At 49.7% G+C, this 18,410-nt stretch overlaps 1 protein-coding gene across 1 annotated transcript; it reads left to right on the top strand.

Annotated features, from left to right (window-relative positions):
- Positions 1–1,619: 1,619 nt before the first annotated feature.
- C19H16orf46 (chromosome 19 C16orf46 homolog) lies at positions 1,620–15,063 on the top strand. Its single transcript, XM_062176584.1, is given in 5 exon segments — positions 1,620–1,787; positions 2,374–2,612; positions 8,088–8,691; positions 8,694–9,025; positions 14,600–15,063. Coding segments are annotated over 4 exon segments (1,236 nt in total). The 5' UTR covers positions 1,620–1,787; positions 2,374–2,411; the 3' UTR covers positions 14,699–15,063.
- The last annotated feature ends 3,347 nt before the right edge of the window (positions 15,064–18,410 follow it).

Raw genomic sequence — 18,410 nt, 5'->3', positions numbered from 1 at the left:
CGGTTCAAGTCCTGGCTGCTCCACTTCAGATCCAGCTCCCTGCTCAAGTGCGGGGGGGGGGGGGGGGGGGAAGCAGCGGGAAATAACCCAAGGCCTTGGGTTCCTGCACCCGCATGGGAGACCTGGAAGGAGCTCCTGGCTCCTGCCTTCAGCCTAGCCCAAGTTGTTATGGCTACTTGGGGAGTGAACCAGAGGAAGGTCTATCTCCCCTGTTACCTTTCAAGTAAATCTTTTTTAACAGGTCAACAACCATAATATTCTGGGTATTACACCCTTTGCTACTATTTATGACGGAAATTTTAACTAGAGAAACTTGACTTTGGATGCATTTTACAGGCAAAACTTCTTTGCAGGTTGTGAAATACATTCGGATACAAAAAGGAGTATTTTAAGTAGGAAAAAAAAAAGGTAGTCATAGTTTAGAAAAGTCCTTTGTTCCGACATACTAGGAGGGTGCGACACACAGAGCTCATGAGGGAGCCTTTCCACAGCCCCCGTGGGCTGGGAGTTAATGAGGAGCTGTCGCACCGGGCTCTCGGCCAACGCCTCTGTCACAGCGCTGGAAGGGACTTACGTTGTTTTTCTACAGCAGGAATGATCCGCTTTCCAAACCAGAAAGCAGAGCTGTGGAAGAGGCGGGAGGTGGGGTCGCGGGCCGCTCGCAAGCGCTACCACACAGGGGTGAGGGGCAGGGCGCTCTGCGAGGTCCTCGACGAGCCGCAGGCTCACGAACGCGGGATGCGCCCCCTCATTCGTATAAAACATGCCGGTACCCCTTCCAAGGGGTGCCCCGACCGACACCAGCCGGACCCCAAGCCGACGGCGCACGGCTGAGGAGCCCCGTCCCGCCAGCAGCAGCTGCGCACGGCTGTGAGGAGACTCGGCCCCCGCTGGGCCCGCAGCCCCGCGCTCACTTCCCGACAGCGCTCACTTCCCGGCCTACAGGTCCCGCGGCGGCGGACCCCGCACAGCCGCCTCAGGAACCCGCGGCGCCGCCGGCACGCCGCGCGGAGCCTGCCGGGAACGCGTGGCTCTGCCTGGCGCTCAACTTTGTCGCGTGAGGCCGCCTACGTCACTTCCGCAGCGAATACAAACGGGCCCGCCCCCAACGCGACCGTTACCCCGGGAGACGGCCCCGCCAGCCGCTGTCCGGGTCGCCCTAGTCCACCCTGGGTCCTTCCACCCCGCCAGGCCCCACGTGAGGGTGTGAGCGGCCGCTTCTCCGTCCCCGGGGTAAGGTCCCTGACCACTCGTTTCCAGAGGAAGCGACCCTCTGAGGCGAAAGGGAGCGGCAGCGCGGACTTAGGCGCCGGGCGAAAAGTGGGCAGGACTTGGGAGAAGCGGGGCGGAGCCAGTGGGCGGAGCCGTTGGTGGGGCGTTGCTCTTATGGGGCGGGGCATGGGGGCGGAGCTTGGTGCGGGGGCAGCCACTGGAAGAAGGGCAGGCGTCGCGTGGCGCGGTAAGAACAGCTGGAGGAAGGGGAGGAGTTAGGCGAGGCGAGGAGAACCATGGGAAAAGAGGAGGGGCCCCGGGAGAAAGGGCGGGACTTCGGGCAGGAGGCGGGGCTGTTCGGGGAGAGGGCGGAGCCGAGAGGGACGCGCTCCGGCTTTGGCAGGGACACGTGGACTGTGCCTTGGAAGACCTGTGCTTTCTCGTATCTAAGCTGTGTCAGAGCTGACACTCTGCTTTGCCATTTTGTTCCCGGTGTCCGGCACTTAGTGAATTAATTAAGGAAGAGCTGGCGATGGATTGGTTTAGCTGCTGTGCCCTGTAGGCATAATAATACGGTACACATTTTTAACATGGAGAGGTTCGACTCTTGGAAATGCGGACCGATTGTGCACGGGTTTAACGTTGAGACAACCGGAGAGAGAGAGGAAGGGAGATTTCTGCTTTCCGGCCTTGACCCGGTTACTCCCCTGCACAGTGGAAGCTGGATGGAGGCCGAGGTTTGACCTGGGAGGCGGGTGTCTGAGTGGCGCCTAACGCTATGCCAGACACCAGCGCCACAAGCCAGTTCAGAGGGGTGTCGGGGCGGGCGGAGGAGGCCGGCTGGCGGTGACTGACTGGTGACTGCGCCTGTCCCTCACTGCTATGTGGCCTGCAGTTAAAATGGCCTTGTCTTTTATAAAGTCAGTAGTTGGTAGTAGCTGGTTTCATCTATTGCAGTGTTTGCTCTCAGTCTGTTTCTGAATGTGCCTTAAAAACATTTCACCCAGGTATTGAATTTCCTTTTTTTTTTTCTTTTTATTTATTTATTTATTTTGACAGGCAGAGTGGATAGTGAGAGAGAGAGACAGAGAGAAAGGTCTTCCTTTTAAATATAAATTCATTTGTAAAACTCTGCTCAGTCTGCATTTTTTTAAACTTCAGAAAGAAGATGTTAAAAACTACAAGCAACCTTCCTGGTAATGGATCTTTGTCAGAAAAATGAGGCTGATTTAGACAGCAGTGAAATCCAAAGTACAGAAGAAACAGAGCTGAGCTGCTCTTGTCCAGACGAAAGGAGTGAGAGGAGCCATGTGTGCTGCCTTCTCACTATCAGTGACCTGACGCTTGAACAAGATGGAAGAGCCAGTGAGTTTGTTATTGGAACTGGCTGGGAAGAAGCAGTGAGTATCTTTTTCTTTTCTTTTTAATTTGATTTTCCCCAAAGAAGCCTTTTATTTAAGGAGTGCAAACTTCATGCATTTCCTAAGTGCAACTTTAGGAACACAGTGATGTGAGTCTCTTAGTTAGATCTTGTACCTCTGTTTTGACTGCAGACGTTTCCCCTGAAACAGTTAATATTACCAGAAATTGTGCAGTCGGTGGAAAAGAGTAACTTCTGGAACAGAGGTAAAATAGCACTGATGACATAGCCATGCCTGTTATTATTATGGGGACAGCATTGTACTCATTGCTGTAATTGCTCATTCAGCCTTTCAGTAGCCATGTGAAGCAGCTATATAACAACCTTACTTACTTTTTTGTTAAAAGATTTATTTTATTTATCTGAAAGAGTTACAGAGAGAGGGAGGAACAGAGAGAGAGAGAGAGGTCTTCGATCCGCTGGTTCACTCCCCAAATGGCCGCAACGGCTGGAGCTGGGCCAGTCCAAAGCTAGGAGCTTCTTCCTGGTCTCCCACACTGGTGCAGGGGCTCAAGGGCTTTGGCCATCTTCTGCTGCTTTCCCAGGCCATAGCAGAGAGCTGGATCAGAAATATAGCAGCCGGGACTTGAATTGGTGCCCATATGGGATACCGGCACTGCACGCTGGGCTTTAACCCACTACACCACAGCACTGTCCCCCATTTTTTTTTTTTTTTTAGATTTATTTATTTATTTGAAAGTCAGAGTTACAGAGAGGGGCATGGGGATAGAGAGATCTTCCATCCTCTCGTTCACTCCCCAGATGGCCACAACAGCCAGGGTTGAACCAGACCAAAGCCAGAAGCCAGGAGCTTCATCTGGGTCTCCCACATGGGTGCAGGGGCCCAAGCACTTGGGGCATCTTCTGCTGCTTTCCTAGGCACATTATCTGGGAGCTGGATCAGAAGTGGAGCAGCTGGGTCTTAAATTGGCACTAACATGGTACGCTGGCATTGCAGGTGGCGGCTTAACCTGCTATGCCACAGTGCCAGCCCCCAGGCATTACTTATGAGTGTGTTGTGCGTGGAGGGCTGAGTGCCTAAGACCTACCGTCACTGTAGGCAGACTCCTTCCAATTTGCTGGCGCCCAGAGAGAATAAAAAGGCAGAGAAGGGGCAGCGTCCTCGCTGTCTCCCTTTGTTCTCCTTCCCTTGGACATCAGAACTCCGGGCCTCACACCAGCAGCCCCTCGGTTCTCAGGTCTGTGTCCTAAAGGCTGAGGATTACGACTGGCTTCCCTCTTTGGAGGCTTCTGGTCTTGGATGAAGCCATGATACGGGCATCCCAGGGTCTCCAGCAGGCACAACTCCCTGTTGTGGGACTTCTCATGCTCCCAGCTGCTTGAGCCCTCACCAGTCCCCTCTTATTTATCTGTATCTCTCTGTTTACCCTATTGCTCTGTAGCTTTGGAGAACCCTGATTAAATGTTACCTCCTCTTTGAGTGTCTCAGTAACCCCATCCAGAAAGTGAGCAACGTTGTTGGGCCAGTGTTGTGTTGGCAGGGAAAGCGTCTGCCTGCAACACTGGCATCCCATGTGGGCACCAGTTCGAATCTTGGCTGCTCTGCCTCTGATCCAGCTCCCTGCTAATGGCCTAGGAGAAGCAGTGGAAGATGGATGGAGCTGCAGGTTCCTGCCTTTGGCTTGCCCCAGGCCTGGCCACTGTAGCCATTTAGGGGGTGAACCAACAGATTGAAGATGTCTGTCTCTATAACTCTGCCTTTCAAGTTAGTTAATTAATTAATTAATTAAAATAAGTAGTGCTTGGCTGGTTCTCCAGGTTGTCTTCAGTCCACCTCGACATCTGAAGTGAACCAGCATCCCAGGTGTGCTGAGGATAGCCAGTAAGTGCCCGAGGCAAGGCTGAGATCCAGGTCCCAGATGGGGAACCTGATGCCCTAACTGTTGTGCTAACCCCTCTGCAAACCTCAGGTTCCTCTCTGGTGATTTTACTCAGAACCCTGTGGTTTATTCTTTTTCATTATTTTTAGAGAATACTTTATTAGTTCTGTAATCAGAGCCATGTAGATAAGACCTTATGTATTTGATACATTGCATTACCCTTGTACAAATGAAAAAAAAAATGAACACTTCTAGACCAATATGGCTGTTAATTTCTGTACAATGCAACTTCACCCTGTGAACTGGGGTACTTTTCTCAGAGTTGACAGCACAGCTAAAGTTTCCAAAAATTCAATTATAAACATGTGTGTGTGAATGAAGACCAGTAATAGGGGCTGGCGCTGTGGCATAGTGGGTAAAGCTGCCGCCTGCAGTGCTGGCATCCCATATGGGCACCTGTTCAAGACCCAGCTGCTCCACTTTCCGATTCAGCTCTCTGCTATAGCCTGGGAAGGCAGTGGAAGATGGCCCAGGTCCTTGGGCCCCGGCACCTGCGTGGGAGACCTGGAAGAAGCTTTTTGCTTTTAGCTTCAGATTGGTACAGCTCTTGCTGTTGTGGCCAACTGGGAAGTGAACCAGCGGATGGAAGACCTCTCCCTCTCTCTGCCTCTCCTTCTCTGTGTAACTCTGACTTTCAAATAAATAAATAAACCTTAAAAAATAAAGACCAGTAATAGTAGTACATTATGTATCAGTAGCAGCAATAGATTTTCCAGGTTCTACAGACATCTAAACAAAATTATGAAGCCATCCTGCATACTCCATTTCTTTAAAAAAGGTAGAAAAACAAAACCCCCCAAAATAGCAAGGTTGTTACTGTTGTGGTACCTAGCACCACATTTTTTTTTTTTTATTAGCTTCTCAATCATCTGGAAAGGAAACATTCTAGAATAACATTAAAAATAGTGTTGCTATGGGGCTAGTGCTGTGGCCTACTAGGCTGAGCCTCCGCCCGTGGCACCAGTATCCCATATGGGCATCGGTTCTAGTCCAACCCAGCTCTCTGCGATGGCCTGGGAAAGCTGTAGAAGATGGACCAAGTGCCTGGGCCCCTGTACCGGTGAGGGAGACCCAGAGGAAGATTCTGGCTCCTGGCTTTGGATCAGCCCCGCTCCTGGCCAATGTGGCCATTTAAAGAGTGAACCAGTAGATGGAGACCTTTCTCTCTGTGTTTACCTTTCTTTGTCTTTAACTCTACCTCTCAAATAAATAAATACAATCGTTTATTATTTTATTTTTTTGACAGGCAGAGTTAGACAATGAGAGAGAGAGAGAGACAGAGAGAAAGGTCTTCCTTTTTCCTTTGGTTCACCCCCCAAGTGGCCGCTACGACCGGCACGTTGCAGCCGGCGCTCTGCACTGATCCAAAGCCAGGAGCCAGGTGCTTCCTCCTGGTCTTCCATGTGGGTGCAGGGCCCAAGGACCTGGGCCATCCTCCACTGCACTCCCAGGCCACAGCAGAGAGCTGGACTGGAAGAGGATAAATACAATCTTTAAAAAAAAAAATTAGTGCTGTTAAGCCGGCGCCGCGGCTCACTAGGCTAATCCTCCGCCTGCGGCGCCGGCACACCGGGTTCTAGTCCCGGTAGGGGCACCAATCCTGTCCCGGTTGCCCCTCTTCCAGGCCAGCTCTCTGCTGTGGCCCGGGAAGGCAGTGGAGGACGGCCCAAGTCCTTGGGCCCTGCACCCCATGGGAGACCAGGAGAAGCAACTGGCTCCTGCCATCAGATCAGCGCGGTGTGCTGGCTGCAGCGCGCCAGCCACGGCGGCCATTGGAGGGTGAACCAACGGCAAAAGGAAGACCTTTCTCTCTGTCTCTCACTGTCCACTCTGCCTGTCAAAAAAAAAAAAAAAAAAATTAGTGCTGTTGGCGGCTGGTGCCGTGGCTTACTTGGTTAATTCTCCGCCTATGGCGCCAGCATCCCATATGGGTGCAGGATTCTAGTCCTGGCTGCTCCTCTTCTAGTCCAGCTCTCTGCTGTGGCCCGGGAAGGCAGTGGAGGATGCCCCAAGTGCTTGGGCCTCTGCACCCGCATAGGGCAGGAGGAAGCACCTAGCTCCTGGCTTTGGATCGGCGCAGTTCTGACCATAGCGGCCATTGTGGGGTGGACCAACAGAAGGAAGACCTTTCTCTCTGTCTCTCTCTCTCATCGTCTATAACTCTACCTGTCAAATAAAAAAAAAAATAGTGCTGATAAAGCACGGTCACTACTATGCATCATAAAGCAGGTATGAGATATTTTACCTTCATAGAGGTATGCTATAGTTCTGTCCTACATCTGCAATACTGAGGACACAATTTAAAGTCATTATTTGAAGCCGGCACCATGGCATAGTGGGTAAAGCCACTGCCTGCAGTGCTGGTATCGCATATGGGTGCTGGTTTGTGTCCTAGCTCCTCCACTTCTGATCCAGTCCCCTGCTAATGTGCCTGGGAAATTAGTGGAAGATGGCCCAAGTGCTTGGGCCCCTGCACCTATATGGGAGACCCAGAGGAAGCTCCTGACTCCTGGCTTTGGATCTGCCCAGCTCTGGCCATTGTGTCCATTTGGAGAGTGAACCAGTGGATGGAAGACCTCTCTCTCTCTCTCTCTCTAACTCTGCCTTTTAAATAAATTAAAAAAAATAAAGTTAACAAAAAAAGGCATTATTTAAAACTTGATTCTACTTTCCCAGCAGAGGCCCAAAGGATGGTATGACACGGCTCTGTAAAGAAATGAGGCTTCGTAGATGAGATTACCTTTCATTAGTGTCACAGTTCTAGGTACTCACTGTGCTTCCTGGACATCAGCTAAAAAATTTTTAAAAAATTGGATTCATATAAAGATGACCAAGTGGGGGCAAGCAGGATTCACCCTACTAGTACTTTACCAAATGTAGGTTTATTCTTAAAGCATTCTTAGAATCAATGGCAGAGTCCTAAATGTGAAGCTATAAGGGATCTTGGTCTAATCCAGTGATTAAAGATTGGGTTGCCAGACTTGAGTAAATGTGGATTTCAGATGAACAACGTCTAATTTATTTAGCAGTAGACCTCAAATGTGGTCTTTTATTTTAATGTGGCAACCCTGTTTTAACAAGTGACTTCTCTGGCTAGGTCAGCCCACGGGGGCTGTGAATGGCATGGTGTGGGTGTGCTTGGGGAACCCAGCCTCTGCTCACTGCTCTTCCACCAGATCCTCCCAGCCACAGACTTCCCCACATGTGGGAAGCAAGACCGAGAAATCCTTGGAGGTGGGACAAGTATGCACAGTCTTGATTTTAATAGTTCTGAATTTAATGTGTATCTTAAAAGAAATACAATCAGTACATAGAGTGACCATTTATACATATTGTTGCTTAGTATCTTACTGTTAACCATACTGTTGCTAGTATTTAGGGTTAATAAATACTCGTTACTATGATGCTAACATAGGTATTGAAAGTTTGTGAAAAGTGAGTCAGTTTTAAGAGAAATATTGGCTCAACAGGCCTTCCAAAGGGAGATGTGTTCTGACTGGGGCCGCTGGAGGATGGGCCACTGGTGTGAGGGTAACATGCTGCTTTATTTGCAGGTCCAAGGCTGGGGAAAGATTTCTCCAACTGCTTGCATCTGGCCACGGAAGAAGCTAAAAAAGACAAGGGTAGGAGAAAGTGCCAACAGCAGCTGTTTACTCTGTCTCAACCTCCCCCAAGGAAGCCTCGAGGCCAGGCCTCCCGCGGGACCCGGGAAATTGGAGGCAGGGGCTGTAGCTGAGGTAGGCTCGGAGAAGGATCAGAACAGCCCCTCCCAGAGTCAGGGGCCTTCCCAGGGCCCCAACACTGCTTCCAGGGAGATTAGCAAAATCTACTTTCCCACCTACATTCATGGAGAAAAAAAAAGCCTGCAAATCAAGGAGTTTATTTGGTGCATGGAAGACTGGGCCGTCCCCAAGACTGTTAGGGGCAAGGCACCCAGGAGTCCCAGCGGAGGCGCCGACAGAGGGCTCTCCATCTCAGACTCCCTGACTTCCAAGGCCCTCTTGGTTCTGCCTCCCCTGAAAGCTTCACCCCCAAACGGCTTGGATAAGAGTAAGAACTTTTTGTTGCAGTTGGGAGAGAAGGTGCCGAGTGTGGAAAAGGATGAGTGTGTGGTTCGTGCATATGGGTTGAAAACCATTGGTGGGGAAGGTGAAGAGAGACCCATAAGCTGGCCAAGCACCTGAAGGTCAATGACGTGCGGCCTTTTCTATCTCCAGGGGCCCAGACGTCCCTGCTGTCCGATCCCGAGCCGTGCTCCCTGCCTGAAAACAAGCAGATGTGCCTGCCCAGCCCCAGCAACGCTCACTATCTCACCACCTTGAAGCTTTTGCAGAAGCAGGGAGTGCAACACTACAAAGCCAAATTCAAAGCCAAATTGCAGAAACCTCCCGTAAATACTCAAAAGCACATTGTCACGGGGGCCCAGGAGGACGACAGGCCCCAGACGCTGGACAGCAGAGTTTTGCCCGGAGCTCTCCTGCCGTCCCTCACAGTGAGCAGAGTTGTCATCCCCGTGTCCTCTCACAGGTTCCTCTGAGCTGTAAATAGAATTCCCTGGGCACGAGCATGGCTGGCATTTATTCTCTTCCTTCTCTCCTCCACTGCCTGCCCCCACCCTGCTCTTTCTCTCACTCCGCTCCCCCATACTCTCTTTCCTCCTGCCTTCATTCCCTTCCTCCCCCCTGCTCCCCTCTTGCTATTTTCACTGTAGAACCGGCAGAAATTGAGCCTCCTCGGATGAGTTTGGATTTTTTCCTCTGGAACACCAAGTGTATGTGATGCCTACTTCTGCCATTTTTCAAATGCGAACTGGTCACCCGTCTTGCCTCTGCAGCCTTCAGCCTGCACTCCCAGTAGAAGCTCGGGGGAAGGTGGGGAATCCCAGGGCCTCCCTCCATGCTGCCCTTCCCCATTGCAGGGGTGTCTGCTAGGTGCTTTTTGTTCCCCACCCCAGTGCCTTAGCTATGTACCTTGTTTCCCACCGTTGAACCATCTTGAACTGATGGGGCCGATAGAATTTCACTGTTTCCCACTCTCTAATGGACTACCTTGTTTCCCACTCTTGCCTTATTTTCTCTTGCAATGAAGATTTGAAACATTGTTTTTATAAAATTTTAAATTACATTTTATGTATTTGAGACGCAGAGAGATAAAGAGAGAGGAAGGAAAAGATAGCAAGAGCAAGAGAGAGAGGTCTTTCATCCAGCTAGTTCACTCTCTAAATGCCTGTAGCAGCCAGGGCTGGGCTAGGGCTGGGCTAGGGCTGCAGCCAGTCTGGGTCTCCCATGGGTGTGGGTTGCGGGAACCCAACTCGAGCCATCACTGCTGCCCCCAGGGTCTGTATCAGCAGGAAGCTGGAGTCGGGAGCTGGAGCTGGGACTCAGGCTCCGCTCCAGTATGGGTCGTGGGGGGTCTTAGCCACGAGGCTAAATACCCATTCCCCGATGCCTTGTTTTAGTAGAAAACCCCAGCCTGTGTCTGAGTAAATAGGCTTCTTTCCTAAGTGCCCGGGATAGCACCTGCTCGTGTCACGTCTGTGGTAGTCACTGTCCGTCATCTGTGCTGATGTCCAGTTGGTCACATCCTCACACTGCAGCCCGACACTGATCTCTGTGTCTGGAAGTTACAGCCACAGCGTCACAAAATCCATCCTGAGAAACCGGTTAAGACTGAGTAGCTGTGTAGGGAGTGAGCCCTGTGATTGCCACCACATGACATGCTTGCTCCCTCCTCACCTGGCATCAGCCCCAGGCACTTTTGTAATGCGGCTGTTATTCCTCCCTTCTGCCTGCCTTTTACTCCAGTGCATATTTCCCGAGGCTGTACATAGATTAAACTTTTATAAATGCCAAGTGATGTTGTTACATAGACAAATGTTCTGACATTGCTGTTGTGTCACATGAATAGCCATTAAGCTACTTTTAATTGTATTGTTTGAACTTGCTTAAGGTGCCTTGTACTTGGATTCTGGACTTTCCATCCAGAATTGATGGGGCAGATAGAATTTCACTGTAAATGTTTGCTTTCCATACTTGTAACTACGTAATGTCCTGTCTGTTAGCCCAGGTCTCTTTCTGTTGGTATGCTTCTAGAAAGCACCAGAAATGCTGAAATGACTGTGGCTTAACACTCGTTAGAAGGGAGTTTGCCTACTGAGGTTGAACTCACCTTTACAGTCTAGAATCAACTCTGGGTTTCTTTCCCTCTCTTTCCTGCATAAAGGAACCGTTTGGATTCTGTACGGAGGAGGAGGCCTGATTGCCCATTGTTTCTGGACAGTGTGGTGTTGGACTGGGCCCTGTTTGAGGACCATCTGGCTCCAGCAGTCTGCCCAGCTAAGGCTGTGGATTTTTGAAGGCACCCTCTTTTTTTTTTTTTTTTTTTTTTTTTTTTTTTTTTGACAGGCAGAGTGGACAGTGAGAGAGAGAGAGACAGAGAGAAAGGTCTTCCTTTGCCGTTGGTTCACCCTCCAATGGCCACCACGGCTGGCGCTGTGTGGCCGGCGCACCGCGCTGATCCGAAGCCAGGAGCCAGGTGCTTTTCCTGGTCTCCCATGCAGGTGCAGGGCCCAAGCACTTGGGCCATCCTCCACTGCACTCCCGGGCCACAGCAGAGAGCTGGCCTGGAAGAGGAGCAACTGGGACAGAATCCGGCGCCCCAAGCGGGACTAGAATCCGGTGTGCCGGCGCCGCAGGCGGAGGATTAGCCCAGTGAGCCGCTGTGCCGTAAAGGCACCCTCCTAAAACAGCAGATGAATGCATGAACTCAGTCTCAGAAGTGTCTGAGTGAGGGTGTGTCCCAGCTTAGGCGGGGGGGGCCAGCCCACTCAGCCTGATAGAGCTACCTTCTGAGGTGAGGCAATCTGAAAACACTGATCGAAGTTACAGTGGATTTTTTTGGTTGTTCAGAAAAGTAGTATATTCTACAGACTTAGATGTAAACATAAAATAACGAAGAATGAAGCGGGGGTCATTCTCAACAAGGCTGGAGACCCAAGTGTTCTAAAGATGAGTACGTTTTAGTCAGACTCATTTAGATAAACATCATGCATGATAAAACTTATTTTCAAGAGGCGTCATCTGGGGGTGCATGCTGTGGCACGACAGGTTAAGCTGCTGCTTCCATATTGGAGTGTCTGGGATTCTGGGATTGAGTCCTGCTCCAACTTCCAGTCCAGCTTCTTGCTAACATGCCTAGGAGGTTGCAGATAATGGACCAAATGCTTGAGTTCCTGCCAACCATGTGGGAGACCGGGATGGAGTTCTAGACTCCTGGCTTTGGCATGGCCCAGCTCGAACTGTTGCTGGAATTTGGGAATTGAACCAGTGGATGGAAGATCTCTCTTGGTCTGCTTTGCAAATAAATTAATTAAAAAAAAAATCAGAGTTGCCATCCTGGACATTTTTATGGGGTAACAGAAGGAAATACTTTTATTTTTTAGTAATTATGAAATTAAAATGTAGCCAGTATCCTAAATCACAATATTTAGGCAAATAAACTAAATTGTGTTGCAGCAAATTTTATTTTTAGTATTCAGAAATATCTATATGCTTGTTAAAAGTAGGAAATGGGGGGCTGGCGCTGTGGCTCACTTGGTCCTCCACCTGCGGTGCTGGCATCCCATATGGGTGCCGGGTTCTAGTCCCGGTTGCTCCTCTTCCAGGCCAGCTCTCTGCTGTGGCCCGGGAGTGCAGGGCCCTGCACCCGCATGGGAGACCAGGAGGAAGCACCTGGCTCCTGGCTTCGGATTGGCGCAGCGCTGGCTGTAGTGGCCATTTGAGGGGTGAACCAATGGAAGGAAGACCTTTCTCTCTGTCTCTCTCTCTGTGTATAACTCAACCTGTCAAATAAAAAAAAAAAAAAAAGTAGGAAATGGAAAAAAAATGAGTTAACTTCAAAAAGGAAAAGATTGGTAGCATCGCTTTTGAGCACATAATTAATATGGTTAACAAAATATTTACTTGAAAATTCCTCTGTGAATGGATTAAAAAAGTCCTGCATTAGGGCATCTCTTTGCTCCAGTAGCCTCTCAAGTCATCCAGGAAGCCCCTTGGAGTCTTCTTGGCCTCAGCCTATGTTAGCCTGTTTCTCTGTGGGTGAAGTCCCTTCAGGCCGGGGTGGGGAACCTCTGGCCAGTAGGCTGTGTAACAATGCAAAATCATTTGGTCTATTCCTGCCAAGGCAACCACGGGCGAGACTTGAAACTCAGTAAATCTATATAGCCGACTAATTTTTAGGTTGATAATGTTGTATGGCCCATAAATGGTGTTATAAATATCCAAGTGGCCCTTGGCAGAAAAAAGGTTCCCCACCCCTGCCTTGTTCCAGTTTTTGCTCAGATTCGCTAGGGTATCCAAACTGGTCCTCAGCTGTGCTGGCTATGTCGCCTGCAGCTATGTGTCGTGGAATGTGTGGGTGAGTCCTGGAGGGGCGAGCATGTCACAAGGTGGGTGCTGCCAGCCTCATCTACCTCAGGCCTGCTCACCTCAGGCCTGGTTTTTGTTTTTAAGTTTTATTTATTTGAAAGGCAGAGAGAAAGAGATCTGTTATCTTCTGGTTCACTCCCCAAATGCCCTCAACAGCTGGGGTTGGGCTGGGCTGAAGCAAAGGAACAGGGAACTCCATCTGGGTCTTCCATGTGGTGGCAGGGACCCAAATACTTGCCATCATCTTGTGGCTCCCAGAATGCACCGCAGCAAAAAGCTGAATTGGAAATGGAAAGGGGACTTGAACCTAGGCACATACATGGGATGTGGGTGTCCCAAGCATTGTCTTAACCACTGTGCCAACTATGTGCCCCCTTCACTCCAACCATGGAGAGCTCCCTGTGTCAGTCTGCAGTCTATTTTTTTTAAAAGATTTTATTTATTTATTTGAGAGGTAGAGTTACAGACAGAGGTAGAGACAGAGAGAAAGGTCTTCATTCCATTGGTTCATTCCGCAAATGGCTGCAACTGCCAGAGCTGCGCTGATCTGAAGCCAGGAGCCAGGAGCTCCTTCCCAGTCTCCCACCTGGGTGCAGGAGCCCAAGCACTTGGGCCATCTTCTACTGCTTTCACAGCCCACAGCAGAGAGCTAGAGTAGAAGAGGAGCAGCCGGGACTCAAACTGGGGCTCATATGGGATGCCGGCACCACAGGTGGAGGATTAACCTACTGCACCATGGGTGGAGGATTAACTTACTGCGCCACTGCACCGGCCCCCAGTCTGTTACTTTCTGAACTCTTCTATTTGTCTCAAAATCTTAGAAAATTACCATGTGGATTTCCGACAAGATTTTCACAGGGCCTGAGGTCACCCTGGGTGACCTGGGTGAAGTTGGGGCTGAGACCTAGAGAGGAAAGGGAGGGGCCGGAGGAGCTGTACCCCCACCTCCGTGGACTGTGGATCTTAGGGTGAGATGGAAGTGTCACTTTGGAAGGACAGAGGGAAGACTTTACATCAGAGTAAGGCCTGGCTGTGTTTGGACAAGCACATAGACCTCTGGTCAGCCACCCCTAAATTTAGTTCAGCTTTGTTCGTTTTACTTTCTACTCTGCCTTCTATTGTGAAATTTGCCTGTACCTCAAAGACCATGCTGTACCGTGATTCAAACCAAAATGATTCGAATCAAATTTGCTTTCACTCCCTCCCTCCAAATTCAGGAGCTTTAGGGCTGGAGTCCAGAAGCCCCAGTCCTCTCACTGTGGGCATCCCCAGCCGGCCAGGCAGGCACAGCCACGGGCCTGCGGGCTGCATGGGGTGTCGCATGTTCAACTCCAGCAGAGACGTGACTTTCCTGCACGTAATGATCTGATGCAACGTAAATAGCTGGGTAACTGCCCTCTAATGACTGACTGTTCAGAAATCATACAGAATCCTCTCATTTGGACACTCAATGAGTCTTTGTTCTTTAACAGCCCTCAAAACAACGCCTTGCTTGGTCCCATCCAGCAATCCTTGGGCCATCTGAATTCCCTGACCCTGTTATTCCTCATCTTGCTTTGCCTGACCTTCCACTACAGGACTGTAAACACCATCGCTATGGGGATAAAGACCATGACTCTTGTACTGATTTTGTGTTTCAGGAAGAAGTTCACTTTACAAGTTCAGTCTCCCAGATCAAAGCTACAGTGTATATTTGTGAACAGTCTCAGAGTAACTCCAGTATCCACTGCACTAAGTAAAAGTGGAAGCATCTTCCCATTTCCTGGGAGCTGAGAACTGCTAGGAGACATAGCTGTTTTCCACACCCACACTTTGACACTGGGCTGTGCTGCCTCTGCCATAGAAAAGGAGGGGATTATCTAATGGTATTTCCCAATTCTGTCACTGTCGCACCGTTGACTTGCCTGCAGACATGAATGGAGACTCCAAACCGTGAACAGTTCCTTCTGTCCCAGTTTTGATCAGCCTTGCTCTGGTCACCGGCAGTACGAAGTGAATTTCAAATTATACATTTCAGAAGTTGCTGATAGGGCCAGCACCACGGCTCACTTGGCTCATCCTCCACCTGCAGCACCGGCACCCTGGGTTCTAGTCCCGGTTGGGGTGCTGGATTCTGTCCCGGTTGCTCCTTTTCCAGTCCAGCTCTCTGCTGTGGCCCAGGAAGGCAGTGGAGGATGGCCCAAGTGCTTGGGCCCCTGCACCCGCATGGGAGACCAGGAAGAAGAACCTGGCTCCTGGCTTTGGATTGGCACAGCGCTGGCCGTAGCGGCCATTTGCGGGGTGAACCAATGGAAAGGGAAGACCTTTCTCTCTCTCTCTCTCACTGTCTAACTCTGCCTGTCCAAAAAAAAAAAAAAAAAAAAAAAACAGTTGCTGATAGTAAAAACCCTACAAAGAGATCTTTTAAAATCTCCTACCCAAGATAACAAGAACACAACATTTTCTCCTTACACATACTTTCTTTTTTTAAATTTTTTTTTTTTTTTTTATTTTACAGATAGAGTTATAGACACAGAGAGAGAAACAGACAGAAAGGTCTTCCTTCTGTTGATTTATTCCCCAAATGGCTGCCACGGCTGGCGCTGTGCCGATCCGAAGCCAGGAGCCAGGTGCTTCCTCCTGGTCTCCCATGCGGTGCAGGGCCCAAGCACTTGGGGCATTCTCCACTGCCCTCCCGGGCCACAGCAGAGAGCTGGCCTGGAAGAGGAGCAACCGGGACTAGAACCCGGCGCCCATATGGGATGCCGGTGCCATAGGCGGAAGATTAACCAAGTGAGCCACAGTGCCAGCCCCCTTACACATACTTTCTAAGTAACATAATTTCTTACATATAGAATTACGTTTGAGGAACAAGTGGCCCAGCTTGATACTACCCATGCAGCAGCTTGGAGCTCCACTCCACCCTGCAGCCATCTGTTGGCAGGGCTTTTCAACCAAGGCACTATTGCCAGTTTGGGCTGGGTCATTCTCTGGGATGGGGGCTGTCCTGTGTATTTTGGCATATTGAGCAGCACCCCTCGGCTCCACCCACCAGCTGCCAGCAGCACTCCCAGCTCTGACAACCCACATTTCGAGATACTGCCACATGACCCCCAAGGGCAAAATTGCCCCCCATTGAGAACCACTGCTTTTTTTTTAAGATTTATTTCATTTATTTGAAGGACAGAATTACAGAGAGAGGTAGAGATAGAGAGGCCTTCCATCCACTGGTTCACTCCCCAGATGGCCTCAACGGCCGGAGCTGCACTGATCTGAAGCCTGGAGCCAGGAGCTTCTTCCGGGTCTCCCACGTGGGTGCAGGGGCCCAAGGACTTGGACCAGCTTCTACTGCTTTCCCAGACCATAGCAGAGAGCTGGACCAAAAGAGGAGCAAGCTGGGACTAGAACCGGTGCCCGTATGGGATGCCGGTGCTTCAAGCCAGGCTTTAACCCGCTGCGCCACAGCGCCAGCCCCGAGAACCACTGCTTTAGGGAATCAGTGATTCTAGGACAGATGGTCCTTGTTGGCATCTTCTCTGACAGCTTTACTTAGAGGGGGAGGCAGAACCCTCAACACACATGGGAAGGGAAGGCAGGAAATTCGCACCTCCTGGAATGCACAGCTCCTCTGAGTTGTAGGGCTTCCTATGGTGTGCTCTGTTGTGCTCTGGTCCCTTCTTGTTTTTGGTGGTACCTGCCTACATGCCCCTTAGAAGTGACCACAAGCCTGCCTTTGTCTGGGACATTCTGTCCTAACAGCAGTGCAAGCAAGAGCTGTTGCTTCCCTTATCCCTCCCTCAGAAGAATAAGTGTTGTTGGTCTGGCAAGATTTTCAAGATAATTTTGTGAGTGTGCAGTTAATGCCATTGTCAGAATTCTCTTTCACTGGCCTACACAGCCAGTAGTGTGCTGGATCACCTTTGTACCCATTGGCAAATCTACCCCTCACGTGTATGTATCAAAGTGACACACATCCCCCACCCCTTTTGTTTAGCTTAAACCAGGAACCTTTCTTCCCCGTGCATCTTCTAAAACGAAAGTTTCTCTTCCTGTTAAAACGTGAGGACAGTGAAGTTGAAAACATACTGTGGTCTCTTTTTCAGCACCACAGAACTGATCTCCATAAAACCTCTATATATTTTAATCTGCACATGCTTTTAACACTGAATTTGGGATAAAACCACTTGGCCCTGTTACTGTTCATGGCTGTCTTTGGCTGTTCACTCAAATCTTCAGACTGATTTCTCTAGTGTAAATTTCATGAAAGCAGATGTCAGAGAGACACATCAATATGGTAACTATTCCAACAGCTTTAAGCCTGAACAGTTTTTACTACTTAGAGACATTTTGTTACAGAACAGTGATATAAATAGTTTAAAGATATACAACATCTTAACAGATAAGGTGCACAAGAAACAAAATACTAGCTTGTAATTCATTAATAGCATTCAATTCTCAAATATAGCTGAAAAAACATTATTTCTGTGAACTGAAATAATATATTTTATTTTTTATTTTTTTTTTGACAGGCAGAGTGGACAGTGTTGGTTCACCCTCCAATGGCCGCCGCAGCTGGTGCGCTGCGGCCAGCGCACCGCGCTGATCCGAAGCCAGGAGCCAGGTGCTTCTCCTGGTCTCCCATGGGGTGCAGGGCCCAAGCACTTGGGCCATCCTCCACTGCACTCCCTGGCCACAGCAGAGAGCTGGCCTGGAAGAGGGGCAACCGGGACAGAATCCGGCGCCCCAAGTGGGACTAGAACCCGGTGTGCTGGCGCCGCAGGCTGAGGATTAGCCTAGTGAGCCGCGGCGCCGGCCGAAATAATATTTCTAAAGCATAGTTTGTCAGTTTAGATGGCTTCTCAAAAATGTAATGTAAAATATTGATTTTTGTATGCTTTTTATAATTTTGTTTTTTAAATTAGAGACAGACAACATGTGTTCCCTCAAGCTGGCGCCCCTCTCATGTGTCCACGATGGCTTGGATTGGGCCAGGTCAAAGCCAGGACCTGGGGTCAGGAGACAGAGACATGGCAATGGACCAATCAGATATCGGATGCTAGGCAAAACACTTATCCCCACTTAGTAAATAAGGAAAAAATTCTTGAGGGGAGTTTTGATGGTTAAAAATAGCCTTTTGTGATATCAACTCAGAGGCACTGACTCCTGCCAAATTTCTATTGTAACATAGGCTCTCTGTTTTCTGAAGTCACTAAATTTCTCGTTACAGCACTGGAAAAAGAAGAAGATAAAGTAGGAGAGGGATCAATTTCAAATTCAGTCCTAAGCAGCTGCATGTTTGGGACGCAATCATAAAACCAAATATTTTACCCAGGACCTGGACAGAGCATGGATCACCAGGAAGCAGAGTAGAACACTCGGGCAACACAGCGAGAAGATCCAGAGCTGGCAGCAAGGTTTCACGCAGACATTCCGGGTGAACAGCTCTCTCCTTTAGCCCAAAAGGAAAAATTT

This window comes from Lepus europaeus, chromosome 19 (genome assembly GCF_033115175.1).
Source record: "Lepus europaeus isolate LE1 chromosome 19, mLepTim1.pri, whole genome shotgun sequence".
Taxonomy (NCBI): Eukaryota; Metazoa; Chordata; class Mammalia; order Lagomorpha; family Leporidae; genus Lepus; species Lepus europaeus.
Note: the sequence above shows the minus strand (reverse complement) of the source record. Positions and strands in the feature narration are given on the sequence as shown.